Source organism: Erythrolamprus reginae, chromosome 3 (genome assembly GCF_031021105.1).
Source record: "Erythrolamprus reginae isolate rEryReg1 chromosome 3, rEryReg1.hap1, whole genome shotgun sequence".
Taxonomy (NCBI): domain Eukaryota; kingdom Metazoa; phylum Chordata; class Lepidosauria; order Squamata; family Dipsadidae; genus Erythrolamprus; species Erythrolamprus reginae.
Genome location: NC_091952.1, coordinates 144,818,127 through 144,837,441, shown reverse-complemented (window position 1 = coordinate 144,837,441; position 19,315 = coordinate 144,818,127). Strand labels below are relative to the sequence as shown.

Genomic DNA, 19,315 nt, shown 5'->3' with positions numbered 1-19,315 from the left:
CATTACTTGGGTCAGGTCCATGGTTATCATGGAAGCCATGAACTCCTCTGCCACTTCAAGGTTTCACCAGGCAAAAGTAGATTAAAATCCCCCAGGACTGCAAGCCTGGGGAAGACCACTGCCAACCCAGCTACTGCCTCAAGTAGCGCAGGCAGGGCTGTTGCAACACAGCTGGGAGGCAGGTATGTTAATAGCAAGCCCACCTGAACCCCTAAATTCAACCTCAGGAGAAGAGATTCACACCCAGCAATCTCAGGACCAGGGATCTTGCAAGGACTTAGAGTCTGCTGGACAATGGTGGACAACCCCTTCCCTGGTGTCATGGCTGATGCAAGGCTAGAAACCCATCTGGGTACTTTCCCTTGGGTCCCAGCTAGGTTTCGGTCACACAAGCCAGGTCAGCCCCCTCTTCCAAGAGTAAATCTCGGATAAAGGGGGCCTTGTTGGCAACCAACCTGGCATTGAGTAGCAGCAGCCTGAGACCATGGCCCAGACTACGTCTGACACCAGCTACACGGGATGAGACCAAGGGGCCAGAACAAATGCCAATTGCTTTCCTTTCAATTGGTATGTTTTTGAAGACTTTTTTTTACAATTCTACTTGTCACTTGAGCTATTAGGGAGAAATTGGCAGATTTCCAATCAAGTTCACTCAGTTAAAAATAAAATAATAAAACCTGTTGAACCTATTATAAACAATACCAAATACATTGTGAAAAAACTAGCATTGATCTTAGATGCTCAGAAAGCATTTGACAATGTATATTGGCAATTTATGAATGTATGAACTTTGGAGAAAGATTTATAAACATGATTACGGGAATTTATACAAATCAGAGAGCAAAAGTGATCATGAATGAAGATGTGACAGAAAACTTCCATGTAAAAAAAGACACAAGACAAGAATATCCATTATCCCCATTGTTATTTATATTAACTTTGAAGTATTAACTAGAAATATTACACAGGATCCAGAGATAAAAGGAATGGGAATAAAAAAAGAAGAATATTAACTACAAGCATTTGTAGATTATTTAGTTTTTATGTTAGAAGAACCATTAGAAACTGGCACCAGACTGATAGGGGAAATTAAGATGGAGAAGTTACAGAATTGAAAATAAAGAAAAAAGCTAAAATAATAGTTAAAAATCTTACATAAAAAATAGAGAAACGAATTGGCAAAAAACCAAATTACCTTCAGATAGTAAAGAAAGTGAAATATTTAGGAATCTAACAGCAAAATGTGCAATAATTAAAGATGATAACTATACAAAGTTAATGCAATAAATTAAGTCAGACCTGGAGAAATGGAAGAACTTACAACTCTCGATGACAGAGAGAATGGCTACTATAAAAATGAACATACTACCAAAATTACTTTTTCTATTTCCAACAATACCAATAAAACTAGCACAAAAATATTTTGAAGAAGTAAATAAACAGTAGCAGGGAAGACCCATTAGAGGTGAGAACGGTTTCTCCTCCTGCTGTTGTTGCAGCAGCTGCTCCCTGCCTCAGGCCCATGCCCCTCTCACCTAGCCATGGTGAAAATTAATATTTTGCCACCTGGGAGGCTGGCAAAGAAGCCTCGCTTTCGCACATGACTGCTTTTACCTCAGTACTGAATGAGACATCCCCCAAGGCTGTCATGGTCCCCTCACCCAGCCACCAAGCCAGGGTGACACAGTTGGGGCTAGAAGCAGCTGAGGGGGAAGGAAAGGTGTCGGGGAAGAGAGAAGCCACAGAGGTGGCTGAGTGAGCAGGAAGGATGGCAGGGGGATCCCCAGCTGCCCAGGCCCCATTGCAACCGCTCGGGCTCTTCCTTCATCACCCCTCTCAACTGTGGGAAATCACCCAGGCAGAGAGGGAACCTCCACATGTAGCCACCAGTCTGGATAGGGTGGGGGAGCTAGCACGACCACGACTTATCTATAGATAGGAGGAGGCAGCTCAGTTGGGGCGCAGTGCAGGCACCATCTGGGAAGGCAGCTTAGGTGGTGAATGAGTGAATTGGCGAGGGGAAAACTTTTTAAAAAATAAAACTGAAAATAAGATGTAGACACATATGCAGTGCTGGAAACCCGGCTGCTGCACATATGCAGAACAAAAAACCCAGAAAATTTAAATAGAATTTTAAAAAAGATGGCAGCACCCAGGGACCAGCACTGACCGTAGCGGGGCGGTGATGTCATCATAATATCACCAGCGGACTGCTATTGGTGTGCTAGCATCGGTACCCACCTCTGATCATAATGGGATGAAATTTGCAGGAAAGAGTATGCGCACCGGCTAGCTTCTATGCATGCTGGCCAGCTGCTCTTCAAAGATGATGTGTGTGCCGGAGCCCGGAAGAGAGGAGCTGGTCAGTGAGCATGACGGAACCCGGTAAAGCAGCTGGCCGCTGTGCGCATATTCTCTTCTGGGTTCTGGCACTCCAGTGCACACACGCATCCACTCCAGTTTTGGCATTCAGTACTGAAAAGGTTAACCATCACTGCCATACAGACAGTGACTGACTGACTTTTCTGTAACCCCAGAGTTGAAATAGAGTGATGCCTAATAAAAATCTGTGCCAAAGAAACCACTCTAGTTTGAACCTTAAGCTTCATTCCAATCCAATGCATGGTGCTAGTGTGAAATAGTCTGAGCAGAACATTTTGTATGGAGAGAATGAGGCAAGAAGAGGTTTTGAAAGTTTTGAGATATATTATTTTCGTAATATTTTAGATATTATTTGAAATATTTATTAAAATAGAAGCATCACACAGATGATCTTCCATTATGACAGTGAAAACCTAACTGATGACGGGCTCTGACCTTCGGAATCCTTGCCATGAAAGCTGATCGAGATGGCTTACAGAGGAGAAACTCCCTGTAATCCCATAAGCAGCTATATGACCTCAGGGCATCTGTCACTCAGGCAAGAAGACATGAGATCACAAGAGAGAAGAAAATACCTGCTTTAAAAAGGGGTCCTCTTTTTTTAGGAAGCCTGGGTAAATATGTTGCAGCGTAATATGTTTAGCTTCTTTTCTGTCAATTGCAATATTTATTACTTTTTCATATGTAAGTAGTTTTTATGAATAATTTAATCTAGAAAAGGCTTAGAAAAAGTCAGACTATTTTTAATATTTGCAGAGAAAGCCATTCACTAATTTGCATATTGTACACACAGACACAGAACACACACACACACACACATTTTCCAACTATGTTTATGCTCTGCAAGCTTTTATGTTTTGCAAGCTTTGCAGAATTAATGCAGACAATGTATGACTTCTCTGTAACAATAAGTATTCATCCTATCTGCCAGAGGAAAAAACAGCAACCAGCATAACATGAAAAGATAGGAAAATCAGGTTCTTGCAATTTCCTGCCAGCTCACCACTGCCTCTGTGATTTATATTGGCATATATTCAAATGGTTATGGTTTAACGTAATATAGTTATAGATGGTAAGAAGGTGATAACCTCTTGGAGCTATATCAACAATATAAGAGACAGAGAAGGGAATTCAATGTAATGACTTGAAAAAAGACGTGGAGACGTGCATTTTGGAATAAAATCAATGAACTATAGTTTATTCTGCTTAGAATGGCAGTTACATGGTTCCTGAGTCTTGCAGACTTTGAAAAGCTCCATTTTTTTAACAGAGAAAGATATTCATAGAAGACCAGAGGGATCTGAAGCAGAATTTCTGTGCTGCAGCCTCACCTTATTTAGAAAATAACAGACTGGATTTAGGATTGTGCAGAGATGACGAGTGTATGCCCTGTTCTAGCCCCAAGAGACAGATTCAGGAAGGAGGGAGAACAGCGGGGGGGGGGGGGGGTTGTCTATTTCTGGCATTGCTCCCACAACCCTGCAATGCTAACCTTCTGCTTCATGCATTCTTTCTTTGATAAGCAGCCATCTTGAGGGTGGGATTTCCTGGGTTGGGCTGCAGAAATTGAGACTACATGGCATAGCCACAAAGAGACATAGAGGTCTATAACTCCTTGCTGCCAATTTTTGCCTAATTTGTACTTTTTTTCAAAACAGATACTTAACAAACTCCATTTTCACAAAGCCTATCTATTCTGTGCTATCTATTCATCTTCTATCTCTTTTTTTAAAAAAATCCTTACCTTCTTCTATCTTTCTTCCCTCACCTTTTCTGCTGATTCTGTGATATTAAAAAGATTATACTAAAGTAATTGTGTTGTTGGCACGTAAAAGCAGCAGTGACATGATCTCAGCTATTGTGAGCAATTTCATCAAGCCTCCTTGTAAGTGGATGATCCTGGGAGACCAGGCAGACATGCTGCTTATGGAATGGTCAGATAAGAGAAAGCATAGTGTGTAGATAGCATAGTGTCTGGAGCAAGAGGCTCAGGAAGGACCCACTGTAAATTATCAAATTGTAAAGGTGATGACAGTGGAAGAATTACACTTTCAGAATTGCAAGATTATGTTAGTGTAGCTTTTCAATAAAGTATAATTAGCTTATCTGGTCCACCTACTGACACTCCCTTCTTCTTAAACAATGATGGAGGGAATTTTGCATCTTAATCTTTTGAATGGGTGTTTATATTCAATAAGGAGAAAATAATATTATTGGGTTTTTTGAATACTGAATTAATACAATGTACAGCAAAGGCTGACTATATTATGACATAATTTGAATATTAAAATAAGTGCAGAAACACTGGACTCTTTCGAAAGTACTATTAGCAAAAAATAAACGTTATATTACAAAAGAATTTCTGTAGAAATTCATATTGAAATAAAAAGAAATATAATGTTTAGTTATAGAGGAATTAACAATTATTATCTTACAAGAGGAATGCAAACTTTTAAATATTGTAGTCATGTCTTTATAATGATTGGAAATCATTAGCGTATTCATGCAGTTTTGTGGCAATTCTGTAACACACATTTCACTCTGTTCCATGCAGCTTCCATGTTTCTTTTTCACTTTTCATTCATTTTGCAATCCCACACACACACACACACACACACCCAGGACTTGTATTTTCTCTTCCTGCAGACATTCTATTTTTACAGCATTATTTTTTTTACTTCTGTGTCCTTTTTTTAACCCCACAAGATACACATTTCCTACAGCCCAAAAGATGATCTGTCCTACATTCAGAATCTTCCATTGCCTTTGTATTTTTTAATTCTTTTATTAAAAACAATCAAATGAATCATGTTTTTAGATTCTTCTCCACTTCATTGTTATTTGCATGTTTGAGTAGACATACGCTTAAACCATTCCATCATTAGAGAAGATAAATCCCACCTGTGAAAACTTGATATATACCTGTAACAACATTTTGACCCTTATTTGAAATAATTCTTAGAACATAGTACTAACAGGTGCAAGTTACCTGCATGCATTTCTAGCTAAATAATATTTTAATGCTTTATTTTATTTTATTTTTTCCCTAGAACCTGAAGCTGGTGAAGTGTCCCCTCCAGTGGGAGCTGGTGTGAACAGCAATAGCTGGACTTTCAAATATGGGCCTGGCAATTCCAAGCAACCAGGCCCAAGTGAGTTGCCAGACAAGTTCATTATCCCAGGATCTCCTGCCATCATCTCCATTCGTCAAGATCCACCAAATAGCCAAACTGATAAAAGTGACTTCATAACCTTTGGCAAGAAGGAAGAGACCAAGAAAAAGAAGAAGAAAAAGAAGGGAAACAAGGATAAAAAAGAAAAGACCAACTGCACCACTGACAACAGTGATCAGTGAGGGGTTTATACTGAACAATCGATTTAACCAATTTTTGCAATTTGGAAGAGCTCTCCCATGTAGCAACTCCCAACTTCTTCCTACTGTTAACTAATTTTCTGTATGTGCAAGACTTCAAAAATCTGCAGGGAATTCACAATGTCTTTTGCTTGACAGGTTTTGTCTTGAAAGCTTTATCACACCTGACATTAACTACTGTATATTTCTCCACCCTGGCTTATTTTCAGACTATAACAAAGCAGATCTGTTTCTTTTCTCCTACTCTGGAAAAGAAAATTTTCACAACATAGGCCAAGCAAAATTGGAGTCTATAACCCTATCTTGATGACATATATGGGAGTAGAGAGTTAAACAGTTTTGTTATTGTGCACCCTGTAGCTGATTGAAAACTCCTGTGCACTGAAGGCTGGCTAGGTGATGCAAGGCCAGGTTAATATGATGCAAAAGTACTCACAAAACATGAACAAATTACTTGTTAAATCAATGTGCCCAAGGATCTATCTTAAATTTGTGATTATTTTGTATTCCATCAGATTTATCCATGTATGTTGTGAGTGCAAGCTTTTCTATATTTTATATGCACACTCCAGCAAAAAAACAAGTTTAACTCAGACAACTCATATGAGAAACCATGAGGTATGTCTGCTTCCAAGCCATTGACCATATTGCCGCAACAAGGCCTTTGATCTCCTAGCAAGGATGTCCCTCAGGGAACGTCTGCATGGCAACCTCCCATATCCTTGACTCACTACTGAGCTAAACAAGGTGTGTGGAAAATCTCCCTCTTGGAAAACCCCCCCACAACTTTGAAGAGTGGGGATTCCTTAATCACATCTTGTATGCAGCTGTGTGGATAGAAGTGTGTCTACAATCCAGATAACTAAATGTCCCTCTGGGGACATTGTCCCAGGCTGTAATGAAACCACCATGCTGACAAGCTCTCAGAGTTTAACAAAGGAATTAAGGGCTGACATCTCAGGAATGTAAATGACTGTGATGTTTCCTTTATGTCTTTGTTTCCACTCTGTTTAACATTCCTTTGCACATAGCAGCTCTGAAAATATCAGAGTATTTCCATAAAACATATGCAAAAATATATAAGGAAGTAGTCTTATCCATGCTATTAGTGATATAATATATTTATAAAGGGAGAATAGCTGTAAATGAAGAAATATGATGTCCTTTATCCCCAAACCGAAGTAAATTTACAGCCATTAGAAAATATAATTGCTGCTAATAAAGTGCTTTAGAAAAAAATGCCTGAAACACTGTATTATATCTGCCAATCACCGCTTTATTATATCAGGTCACTAGATTGGGAATGGGGACTGCCTCTTGCATGCATTAAAGAAATATAAGATTTTCTTACTCTCATTTTTCTTTCCCTTATTCTGCACTTTGAGTACACTCCTTTTGTAAAAATAATAATAATAATAATAATCAGGGGAAGTGGAAATAAATTCTTTCTCACCAAGCAACTTTACTAATCTGCTAGCTCCATTCAGTGTCTTGATGTATTTGCCTACATGATCTTCCTGGATTTAGTTTCTCTAAGATTTTATGAATTTCTGACCCTTCAAATTATTGCTTATTAAGTAAAATTAAAGTACTGTATGTATGCAACATGCTCTTATAAGTATCCTAAAATATTTATTCTGTGCTTATGTATGTGAATGTCAATGCAACTATTATCTAGTGTGGACATTAACCTTTAGTAGTTGAATGTAAATCTACTATTATTTTTTGTACATTTGTGAACAAGTGGAGTAGCATTAATATTTTTAAGCACTGTTAGTAACCAGTTTTTGTGTATGAATTGAAACATAAGTAAAATACCTTTCTTAAATCAAGAAATCAGTAAATTGCAGGGTATTATTTTGAGCTCAGACCATTATATGAACTGTGACTATTATGAAAATTCAACAGCAAACAAAATAAATTTCCTGGGTATTATGCTGCACACAAAGTTGCCTAAAATCCACAAGGAAGGTAAGAATACTCTATAAAATATACCATTACTATAAGAAAAATTATACATATAGTCCTCAACTTACAATGAATAGTTCATTAGTGACCATTCAAAGTTACAATGGCACTGAAAAAAGTAGATTTATGACTATCTTTCACACTTACGGCCATTGCCGCATCCCCATGGTTACATGGTTTATATTCAGATATTTGACAACTGACTCACATTTATGACAGTTACAACATCCTGGGATCAAGTGATCACCTTTTACAACCTTTTGAAAATCCAAGTCAATGGGAAAACCAGATTCACTTAACAACTGTGTTACTAATTTAACAATTGCAATGATTCAGTTAACAAAGATGGCAAGAAAAGTCGTGCTATGGGGCAAATCTCACTTAACAAATTTCTCACTTAACAACATAAATTTTGGGCTTAGTTGTGGTCCACATGTATTGTTACTATTAAAGAATTGCATGTCTATGAATAATTGATAGTAATACCTAAATCCATACCTCTCTTGGCCACACATTCACCAAATATTTCCTGCAGTTTTAGATATATATTTTATTAAACTATTTTTACTGCCCAATTGAAATTCATTTAATTTAGTGATTTCAACTTTTTCAACTTTAAGTATTTATTTAAATATAGGCTCTGGTGCCCTGTGCAGTGAATTTTTATATTTGGTACTGTAACATCACTGTAGCAATCCTAGGAAATTACAGTACAAGGTATTAAGACTGATTGGCCTAAAGGTGATCAGAGAGCTGCATGGTTGAGCGCATTCTGGAGCTCTAATGTCACACAAGTCTTCTTCTAATATTTTAATCACTGCAGCACATGGACCCAATTTGTCATGTATGATATTACTTGCAGGCTATTTTCATACAAACTTCACTGGTAATTTAAAATTCTGCATACCAGTAGTATAGGATTCTTCTCACCTGCCCATCACAACATTTTCTCATTTTATATAGTTTCTGGTTTCTTTTCAGATTATATAAATCTTACTATAGTTTTCCTATACAGTACTAATGTTTTGATCATGTATGTTCAAAAATAAACCTTTTTTAAAAAAATAATGTGAGAACCTAACAGGATTTGTTTAGCAACATAGTTTTTCCTTAGTAATTTTAATCAAAACCACTCAATGCAATGCTACAGAAAGTCCCCATTGACACCATAACATTTTTTTAAAAATCACCAGAGATATTAATCCAAAATAAGAAATAGGTGGCTCCTATTACAAGAGATGATACCAGATGGAATGGAGAAAATACAGTACATCTCAGAAACAAAAGGGAGGCTGCACCTTTTCTTCCCTGTCTTTTAAGACATGACCAGATTTAAACAGTAATTTCCTAATTTATTTGTTTGTTTTGTCACGTACGTATTGGTAGTATACAAAGTTTTAATATTTATATACATGATACTAGTAAAAGAGAAACATTAGGACAGGAGACGGAAGGCACTTATGGTGCACCTTTAAATCTATCAACCTAATCCTATCAACCCAATTGGCCCTTGCTGCCCCAAACAAAGCCTCTCCTGCAAGGGAATTTCTTTGTAGTTCCTTTAAAGAGGATCTTAAATTTTCAATACTTTTTTGTGTAGAGTCTGTCCACATTTTATTATAACATTTGTAAGTGATAAATTATTCAAATACTTTAACAATAATTAGCAATTTAGCTGCCAACAGTTAAAATGGTAATAAAAACATAATATACTCTTAATCAAATCTACATAATCCAATTTTTCTGAAAATTTAATTATCTCCTTAAATTACAACATTTAATTTATCAAATACTTCCCCCCACCTCCCAAAAATCTGATACTTTTTCATTATCCGCTAAAACAGAAAGGATATTTCTCTTTAGAACTCATCCAACATTTCTCTGGATAATTGTGAAAAAAATGCAATTCTTATGGAGGTCACATTCTCTCAGCACAAAATCTTCAGATAGATTTGTGTAGAAGCAAACAAAATCAATGCAAACAACATTTGCCATATGATCTGGTTCTTTCTCCAGCTCAATCAATCACCCAGTTTCTTTGAAATTGGCACAGGAAAAATGGGAGAGGCTACAACAAGCTAAATAATTGGAAAATGTTCTGAGTGAAAAATAAATAAATCTAAAACAGACAGTCTTAGCTGGTTGAGAGAAATTAGCTTGGGTTAAAGGTGAATAGTGATCAGTAAGGAAAAAAAAGAAAAATAATAGGAAGGGAAAGGCTACTGCAAGGCTACAGGATTACTGTAATACTGCAAGGCTGCAAGAAAAATATTAAGCACACGGTTACCAGATAATAAGCAGATCAGAAGGTTTAACAGGTGTGTGAGAAATTTTATATCAAAATATATTTTACTCTTTATACTGTTTCCATCTTCTCTTAAAATATTATGGTCAGAGAATCAGGGTCTCCACTCAATAATTGACAGTCAAACTGATACTAAATTAATTAAGTAAAAATAGCAAACGGGAAAACCCATTTCTCAAATATTCTTAATTCCTCAAATAAGTTATCCAGATCTAATTCACACATCAAAGGATAAGGTCTGTAAACACAGAGTTACTTAAATTATGTCTTCCAGAGAAACTGCATGTTCAAAGAAAAAACTTACCTACACACACACCTACATATGAAGTGTCACCCTAGGAGCTTTGGGTTTGGACCTATAATTCCAATCTGAAAAGTGCTGTGGTGGAGAGAAGCAGCATTCAATTTGGCTGCTTCTCTCTACCACAGTGCTTTCTGGATGAGATTTACAGGACCCAAGTGGTGGCTCACAGTTACTAAATTTCTCTGTGCTGCACAAGATGATGCAAGAGCAGTCGGCAGGCCACCGGCAAGAGCAGCAGTGGAGAAAAACAGCAAGGTTGGACCACACTCTCAGGAGAACATCTCCCTGAGTGACCAAGGCTTGCCCAGCACCAGAAAGGGCAAGAAGAAGAGGCCGCAAGATCTGAGTTGCCTGTTGTGGCCTACAAACAGCCCGTGCAGCTGGTAGCTGATTCCAACAGTGAAGAGGCTGAGGTGATGATGCATCAGAAGATTGTGCAGCTGGCTCCCAAGTTGGACAGTGAGGAGGATGGAGAGGACTTGGTGCCAGAGGCGGAGATTCAGCCAGGGCCTTTAGAATCTCCAGAAGCTCCTATAAGTGATGAAGAAGAGGAAGAGCCTATTCTCAATGCATGGGCAGACAGAGATGCCAAAAGGCAGGAATGGTTCCTCAGGAGGAGGTATCCTCGGGAGTAAGGCTTGGGGCTAATTGGCCACTCCCCTAGCCTATTTAAGGGATGCCAATGAAGGAGCCAATTTGCAGGAAGCAACTTCATTCATATTCCTTAATGTCTGATCGACTCTTGTTCTCTCTCTTGACTTTTTTCCTGCACATTGCTTCTGGGCATTTTATGAACCATGGTAAGATTGCTGTTATCTACAAGACTGTTTACGCAGAATTGCGTTATTATTTCCTGGACTCGTGCTGGCTGTTAATAAAGTAGAAATAACAATTGGTATTCAGAAGAGACTGCTTTAAACTGTATTTGTGTTTGATGACTACTAAAAAAGCTCATTAGTAGTCCTTAATTAGTAAACTAAGGTTTGTACAGATTTTGTGTATTCTGTGTTCTTTGTGGTCTGTTGCTGGGGCAGAACAACGCCGGAGATTCAACCTGGCTGCTTCTCTCCACTGCAGCACTTTCCGGATGGGACTTCTTACAGGTAAGAACCCAAATCACTTCAGCCCATCTGTGCCCACATTGCCCCACCCCATCTTGGTGCAACAGTGCCATTACCTTGCTCCAGTCGGCAGGGGCTGTACTATTCCTTGCACCACCCTCTATGGCAGAGATTTCCAGCCCCATCACAGACTGCCCAGTTGCTCCCCAAAAGAGGCTCCTGGAGCAATGTTCCCTCTAATTTTTTTTCATTGTGGGCAGAAAAATATAATGTCTGAGCAGCACATTTGCATGCCTGTGTGTGAATCAGTTAGAAACCCAGTTGTTAAGCGAATCTGGTTTCTCTGCCCCCTCCATTACCTTTGGTTGTGAAACGGTCGCAAAAGTCACATGACCTCAAGACACAGCAACGGTCATAAATATGAAACGGTGGCCAAGTTTTGATCATATGATCATGGGGCTGCTGTGAAGGTCGTAAGTGTGAAAATGGGCATAAGTCAATTTTTTCAAGGCCGTTGCGACTTTGAATAGTCAGTAAATGAACCGTTGTAAGTCAAGAACAACCTGCCTTCCCCTCTAGATGTTTTCTGTGGAGCCTGTGGACTCCTGATCTGCTTCTAAAATATCCCAGTCCAGGTAGGGCCACAACTGGTGCACCAGGTGAACCTGGGCAAACACCCCCCTCGCCACAGCTGAAAGATGGTTCTCTAATGTTAGCTGTGGATCAAGGAGGACACCCAAGTTGTGGACCCACTCCAAGGGGGTCAGTGACTCCTCCACAGGGTAATGGATGGACAGATGGAATTGTCCTTAGGAGGCAAAACCCATAGCCACTCCATCTTGTCAGGGTTGAGTTTGAGCCTGTTGACACCCATCCAAACCTCAACAGCCTCCAGGCACCAGCATATCACTTCCACTGCTTCATTGACTGGACATGGGGTGGAGATGTACAGCTGGGTATCATCAGCATACTAATGATACCTCACACCATGCCCCTGGATGATCTCGCCCAGCAGTTTCATGTAGATATTAAATAGCAGGGGGGAGAGGACTGACCCCTGAGGCACCCCACAAGGGAGATACCTAGAGGTCGACCTCTGACACCCCCCCCCACTAACACCAACTGCGACCGACCGGAGAGATAGGAGGAGAACCACTGAAGGACAGTGCCCCCCACTCCCAACCCCTCCAGTTGGTGCAAAAGGATACCATGATCAATGATATCAAAAGCTGCTGAGAATTCAAGGAGCACCAGCACAGAGGATAAACCCCTGTCCCGAAGCCACCAGAGATCATCCATCAATGCAACCAAAGCAGTTTCCGTGCTGTAGCCAGGCCTGAATCCTGACTGTTGAGGACCTAGATAAATGGCTTCTTCCAAGGACCGCTGGAGCTGGAGCACCACCACCTTCTCAACAACCTTCCCCATAAAGTGAAGGTTGGAGACTGGACGATCGTTGTTGAGAATGGCTGGGTCAAGGGAAGGCTTCTTGAGGAGGGGGGGCGCACAAGTGCCTCCTTGTAGGGATCCAGAAAGGACCCCCTCCCCAGAGAAGAGTTGACAATCTCCTGGACCCAGTTCCATGTCACCTCCCTGATGGCCGAGACCAGCCAGGAGTGACACGGATCCAACAAGCAGGTGGCAGAACTCACAGCTCCAATGGCCTTGTCCACTTCATCAGGTGTCATCAGGTCAAACTCCTGCCAGACAGATGGACAAGGATGAGGCCCAGTCACCTTGACTGACTTGTCAGTTGACTCTGTTATCCAATCGGAGTCGAGGTCCGCCTGAATCCGAGCGATTTTATCAGCGAAAAATGTATTAAAATCCTTGGCACTTCTCTGCAAGGTCTCCCCAACTCCCCCCTGGTTAAGGGGGGAGTGAGCCACCCCAAACAGAGCGGCCAGGTGAGATTCATCTTTTGGCTGTGGCGAGGAGGGCGTTTGCCCAGGTTCGCCTGGTGCACCATTGGCGGCCCTATTTGGACAGGGAGAACAATCTTCATATTTCTTAAGATTTCAAAATGTGATAGAGACAGAAAATGAAAATTTAGGGGAGATCATGATAACCATAATTTCAGGAATATTAGAAATTAGCCGAGAAGAGGTAGTAAATGAACTGGATGAAATTTATAGAATTAACACTAATTACGCCTGAAGATATCGACTCCCAAGGGAAATTCACCTAAGATTCGCCAGAAGAATTACGAGAGACAGAGTATATGCAATATCTAGAGGAAGGAAAATGACATACAAGGGTAAAGAATTAAATATATTAAAACAAATTCCTAGAAAGGTAAGAGAGTGAAGGAGAGAGTATAAGACATTAGCCTCTGTCTTAAATAAAAAGGAAATTACATTTAGATGGATAAATCCCAAAGGGATGATAATAAATATCGATGGTAGAAGAATCAAAGTTGATTCTCTTGAAAATGCACAAGAAATTTATGAACAAATTGTCACCACAGAGATAGAATTAGAGAGTGGGGAGAGATTAGAATCCAGTAAAGAAGAAGAAACAGAAACCGATAAACAAACAGGGGGAAAGATTGAGGAGAAGGGAGGAGAAAGAGGGAAAGAAGAAGGAGCTAAGACTAGATCCCAAACAGCAGCGGCAGCAGACAAACAGAACTAAACAAACAAAGAAACCAAACAGAACTAAGAAGGAAAAACCCTTGCTCTTTCATTTTTGTTGATATATTCTCTTTTTACCCATACATAGCTAAATGCTATCGGAAACTAAACTAATTTCAATAAATATAAACGGTCTTAACAATAACCAGAAAAGAAAAAAGGTCTTCTCCAAGCTCCTGAAGCAGAAAGCACAGATAATATGTCTACAAGAAGTACACATTAAATTGGCACATAAAAAATATTTAGAATATACTAAACTGGGAGAGCTATATACATCATTAGATGAAAAAGAAAAGAAAAGAGGAGTGGCCACATATGTGAAAAAAGAACTAAAGCCAAGAGAGATAAAAACAGACGCAAAAGGAAGATATATTATGGTAGAAGTAGAAATTAAAGGAGAGAAAATACTATTAGTGAACATATATGCACCAAACCAAGAATTGAAACAATTTTATAAAAAAATACATGAAATATTATTTCAGACTAACAAAACAAATATATGCATAATAGGAGACTATAATGGAATAGTGAACCACAAATTAGATTATAAAATAGAAACTAAAAGTAAAATAAAAAGAGCCACACTACCAACCACATTTGAAAAAATGACAGATGAACTAGACTTGGTAGATATGTGGAGATTAATACATCCAAATGAAAGACAATTTACATACTATTCAGCTCCACACAACTCCTTTTCTAGGATAGATATGGTTTGGCTAAGTAAAAGTATGCATAAAAAAATGAAAACAGTTGACATAGAACCAAATACATGGGCTGACCATAATCCGATAACAATTACCTGGTAGGGGGAAAAGAAAGAATATAGAAGATGGTCATTAAATACAAATTTACTCCAAGATGAAAAATATACAGAAATGTTAAACAAAGAAATAAAATTATTCTTGGAGGAAAATAAGAAATACCCCACCTCAACTCAAATACTTTGGGACACATTGAAAGCATATACTAGGGGGGTCACAATATCATATACAGCTAGAAAACAAAAAGAAGAGAAGGCAGAGTATAATCACTATATAAATAAAATAGCCAATTTGGAAAAGACACTCCAACAAAATCCAACCAGCAAACAGATACAAATATCATTGAGGGAAGCCAAATACAAAACAAACATAATAGAACAGCAAGAATTCATTAGAAACCTAAAACAAACGAAACAAAAATACTTCGAAACAGCTTAGAAGCCAGGTAGATGGCTTTCACAGAAAATTAAAAAGACAAGAAGCGAAAAATTAATCTATCAAATAGAGGATAAAGGTGGGATAATACAACACATGGAACACCAGAAAAAAGAAATAATACAAGACTATTACAATAACCTATATAAAGAAGAACCAATCGACACTGCAAAAATGATTAAATATATACAAGAAAATAATTCCTTACGAATTAAAGAACTTGATAAACAAATCCTAAATGAAAAAATTACCTTACAAGAAATACAATCAGCATTGAAAAAACAAAAAAACAATAAAACCCCAGGGCCGGACGGACTCCCGGGGGAATTTTATAAAGGAAATAAAGATTTATTTGAACCCATATTATTGGAGACATATAATGAAATATTAGAACAAGCCAAAATTTCAGAATCCTGGAGAGAATCATATATAACGATGATACCAAAAGAGGGGTTAGACAAACAGAAAGTAAAAAACTATAGACCAATTTCTCTGCTTAATGCAGACTATAAGATTTTTATGTTAATTTTAGCAGATAGAATAAAAGGAATTTTAAACAAAATTATCAATACAGATCAAAATGGTTTTCTACCCTTTAGACAAATCTCTAATTGCACCAGGACAGTGCTAGATATTTTAGAATATGGAGATGCGCATCCAGGAAGGCAAATAGCTCTTGTCTTCCTGGACGCTCAGAAGGCATTTGACAATGTTAATTGGCAATATTTAAATGAGCTAATCAAAGAATTAAAATTAGGTAACAGATTTGAAAATATTATTAAAAATATATACACTGCTCAAAAGGCCAGGGCAATAATTAACAGAGACACCACTAAACCAATTCTTATTGAAAAAGGAGTACGCCAAGGGTGTCCAATGTCACCCATATTATTTATACTGACACAAGAATTATTATTAAACAAAATAAGAAGTAATAAAAACATAAAAGGAATTAAAATCAAGGAAGAAGAATACAAACTACAAGCATATGCGGATGACATGGTTTTCTTTTTAGAAGAACCAAAAAGTTTGGGCCTAGAGTTAATTAAAGAAATTGAAAACTTTGCAGGTTTAAAAATAAATAAACAAAAAATAATGTTGATGACAAAAAACATGAGCACACGACAAATTAGGAAATTAGAAGAAACTACGAAACTACAAACTACAAAAAAAATGAAATACTTAAGATTAATACTAACTAACAAAACAATAACCCTTAAAAAAGATAACTATGATAAATTATTGCAAGAAACTAATTTTTTTTTAGAAAAATGGAAAGACCTACAAATATCAATGTTAGGCAGAATTGCTGTAATAAAAATGGATATTCTTCCTAAATTTTTATACCTTTTCCAGACAGCCCCGATCAACTTGGAACAATTTTTTTAAAAAGAAATTAACAAAATTATCTCCAAATTTATTTGGCAAAATAAAAAGCCAAGAATAAAATATGTCTATCTCCAAGATAATAAAAGCAGAGGAGGCCTGGGGCTCCCAGATCTAAAATTATACTATAAAGCGGCGAGCCTAATTTGGATAAAAGATTGGATATACAGTGATCCCTCGAGTTTCGCGATCTCGATCTTCGCGAAATGCTATATCGCGATTTTAAAAAAAAAATTAATTAAAAAAAAACCACTTCCGGGTTTGGCTTTGGGAGTCAGCTGGGAAGCGGCGCGGCTGTTTTAAAAGGTCGCAGCCGGCCTGGGGGGCTTCCCAGCACCCCCCCGAACCCCCAACCCGGGTTCGGGGGGGTGCTGGGAAGCCCCCCAGGCCGGCTGCGACCTTTTAAAACAGCCGCGCCGCTTCCCAGCTGAGTCCTGAAGCCAAACGCCAAAGGCAAACTCCCACGTTTGGCTTCAGGACTCAGCTGGGAAGCGGCGCGGCTGTTTTAAAAGGTCGCAGCCGGCCTGGGGGGCTTCCCAGCGGGGGGGTTCTGGGAAGCCCCCCAGGCCGGCTGCGACCTTTTAAAACAGCCGCGCCGCTTCCCAGCTGAGTCCTGAAGCCAAACGCCAAAGGCGAACTTCCGCGTTTGGCTTCAGGACTCAGCTGGGAAGCGGCGCGGCTGTTTTAAAAGGTCGCAGCCGGCCTGGGGGGCTTCCCAGCACCCCCCTGAACTCCCAACCTGGGTCTTCCCAGCTGCCCACGCAAAGGGAAAACCCCGGCTCCTCGCTGATGCCCGCCGCTCGCCCGCCCGCCAGCAAGAGGGGGAAGACCCAGGGAAGGTTCCTTCGGCCGCCCAGCAGCTGATCTGCTCGGTAGCGCAGCAGCAGCGAGGAGCCGAATCGGGGTTTCCCCTTTGCGTGGGCGGCGGGGAACGCAAACTCCACCATCTACGCATGCGCGGCCATAGAAAAAAGGGCGCACATGCGCAGATGGTGTTTTTACTTCCGCAACCCTACATCGTGAAAAATCGATTATCGCGAGGGGTCTTGGAACGGAACCCTCGCGATACTAGAGGGATCACTGTACTTAAACAATAAGAGAATACTTGTATTAGAAGGTCACGATTTACAAATAGGTTGGCATGCGCATTTATGGAAGGATAAATCACAAAAGCAAACTATATTTAACAGGCACCTGATCCGTAAATCATTTCTACAAACCTGGTATGAAATTAAAGGGAAACACTATGATAAAATCCCAAGATGGTTGTCCACTATGGAAGCCATCATCTACCCAAATTTGATTGACCTAACTAAAACCATCAAATACACAGATATTTTACACCCAAGCGGAGAACTCAAATCTAGACAAGAACTAGAAATATTAAACTATAAAATGGACTGGTGGACATATGCTCAAATAGAATCAAAATTCAAGAAAGACAATCAAACACCCGGTATTCAAAAATCTATGAATTCACTAGATAAGATTTTAATAGGGAATGAAAATAAACAAATAACTAGAATATATCAAATACTTTTGGAACAGGAAAGAATAAAAGAGACAACTAAAACACCTATGACAGCATGGGAAAGAAACCTCCAACATGAGATACACATAGCAGACTGGGAAAAAACATGGACTACAATATCCAAAATAACTCTTTCGGCAGCATATAAGGAAAATTATTATAAACTTTTTTTACAGATGGTATATTCCCCCAGCTATGTTAGCAAAAATTTACCCAACATTATTAGACACATGTTGGAAGTGTAAAAATGAAAGAGGTACTTTTTTCCATATGTGGTGGTCATGTCCTATGATACAAAAAATTTGGAAAATAACTCATACTTGGCTTTCAGAGATTACGAAAGGGGAAATAGAATTTACCCCAGAAGCCATGCTATTAGGAGTTTGGAGAAAACATTACTCAAAACAAACAATGCTTCTTACAACACACATAAACACCGCAACGAGAATTGCGATAGCACAACTCTGGAAAAATGACCAGACCCCAACGGAAGAATTAATTATAGATAAGATATATACATGCGTGGAGATGGACGAACTTACTAACTCAATTAAGGGAAATAAAATCACAGAATCAAAACGAACATGGCAAAAATGGCATGAATGGGTTCAAAAGAGAATATAGAAACAATATAACAAGAAGCAACAGTACAATGGAAACAATCTACAGCTACCTTGTAAAAAGTTTTATTTACCAGTTATTGAATATAATAAATATTAGAATATAAAAGTACGAAATATAATGTTTATAATGGAATGTAACAGGTAAAAATTTATTATAAGAATTTTAAAAGAGATGGTTTATAATCGGTAAAACAGAATGTGTGATTTGAACTATATGTGAAAACTCAATAAACAAATTTATATATAAAAAAAGAGAATGGCTGGGTCAAGGGAAGGCTTCTTGAGGAGGGGGCGCACAAGTACCTCCTTGTAGGGATCCAGAAAGAACCCCTCCCCAGAGAAGAGTTGACAATCTCCTGGACCCAGCTCCGTGTCACCTCCCTGCTGGCCGAGACCAGCCAGGAGGGACACGGATCCAGCAAGCAGGTGGCGGAACTCACAGCTCCAATGGCCTTGTCCACTTCATCAGGTATCATCAGGTCAAACTCCTCCCAGACAGATGGACAAGGACGAGTCAGTCGACTCTGTTATCCAATTGGAGTCGAGGTCC

The 19,315-nt window shown here is 39.0% G+C and overlaps 1 protein-coding gene across 1 annotated transcript in view; it reads left to right on the top strand.

Annotated features, from left to right (window-relative positions):
• LOC139165416 (uncharacterized) overlaps positions 1-7,591 on the top strand; it is a 136,560-nt gene extending 128,969 nt beyond the window's left edge. Inside the window, exon 7 of the mRNA XM_070748599.1 lies at positions 5,433-7,591. Within this exon, the coding sequence (XP_070604700.1) occupies positions 5,433-5,737 (305 nt within the window). The 3' untranslated portion in view covers positions 5,738-7,591. The remainder of the gene's footprint in view (positions 1-5,432) is intronic.
• The last annotated feature ends 11,724 nt before the right edge of the window (positions 7,592-19,315 follow it).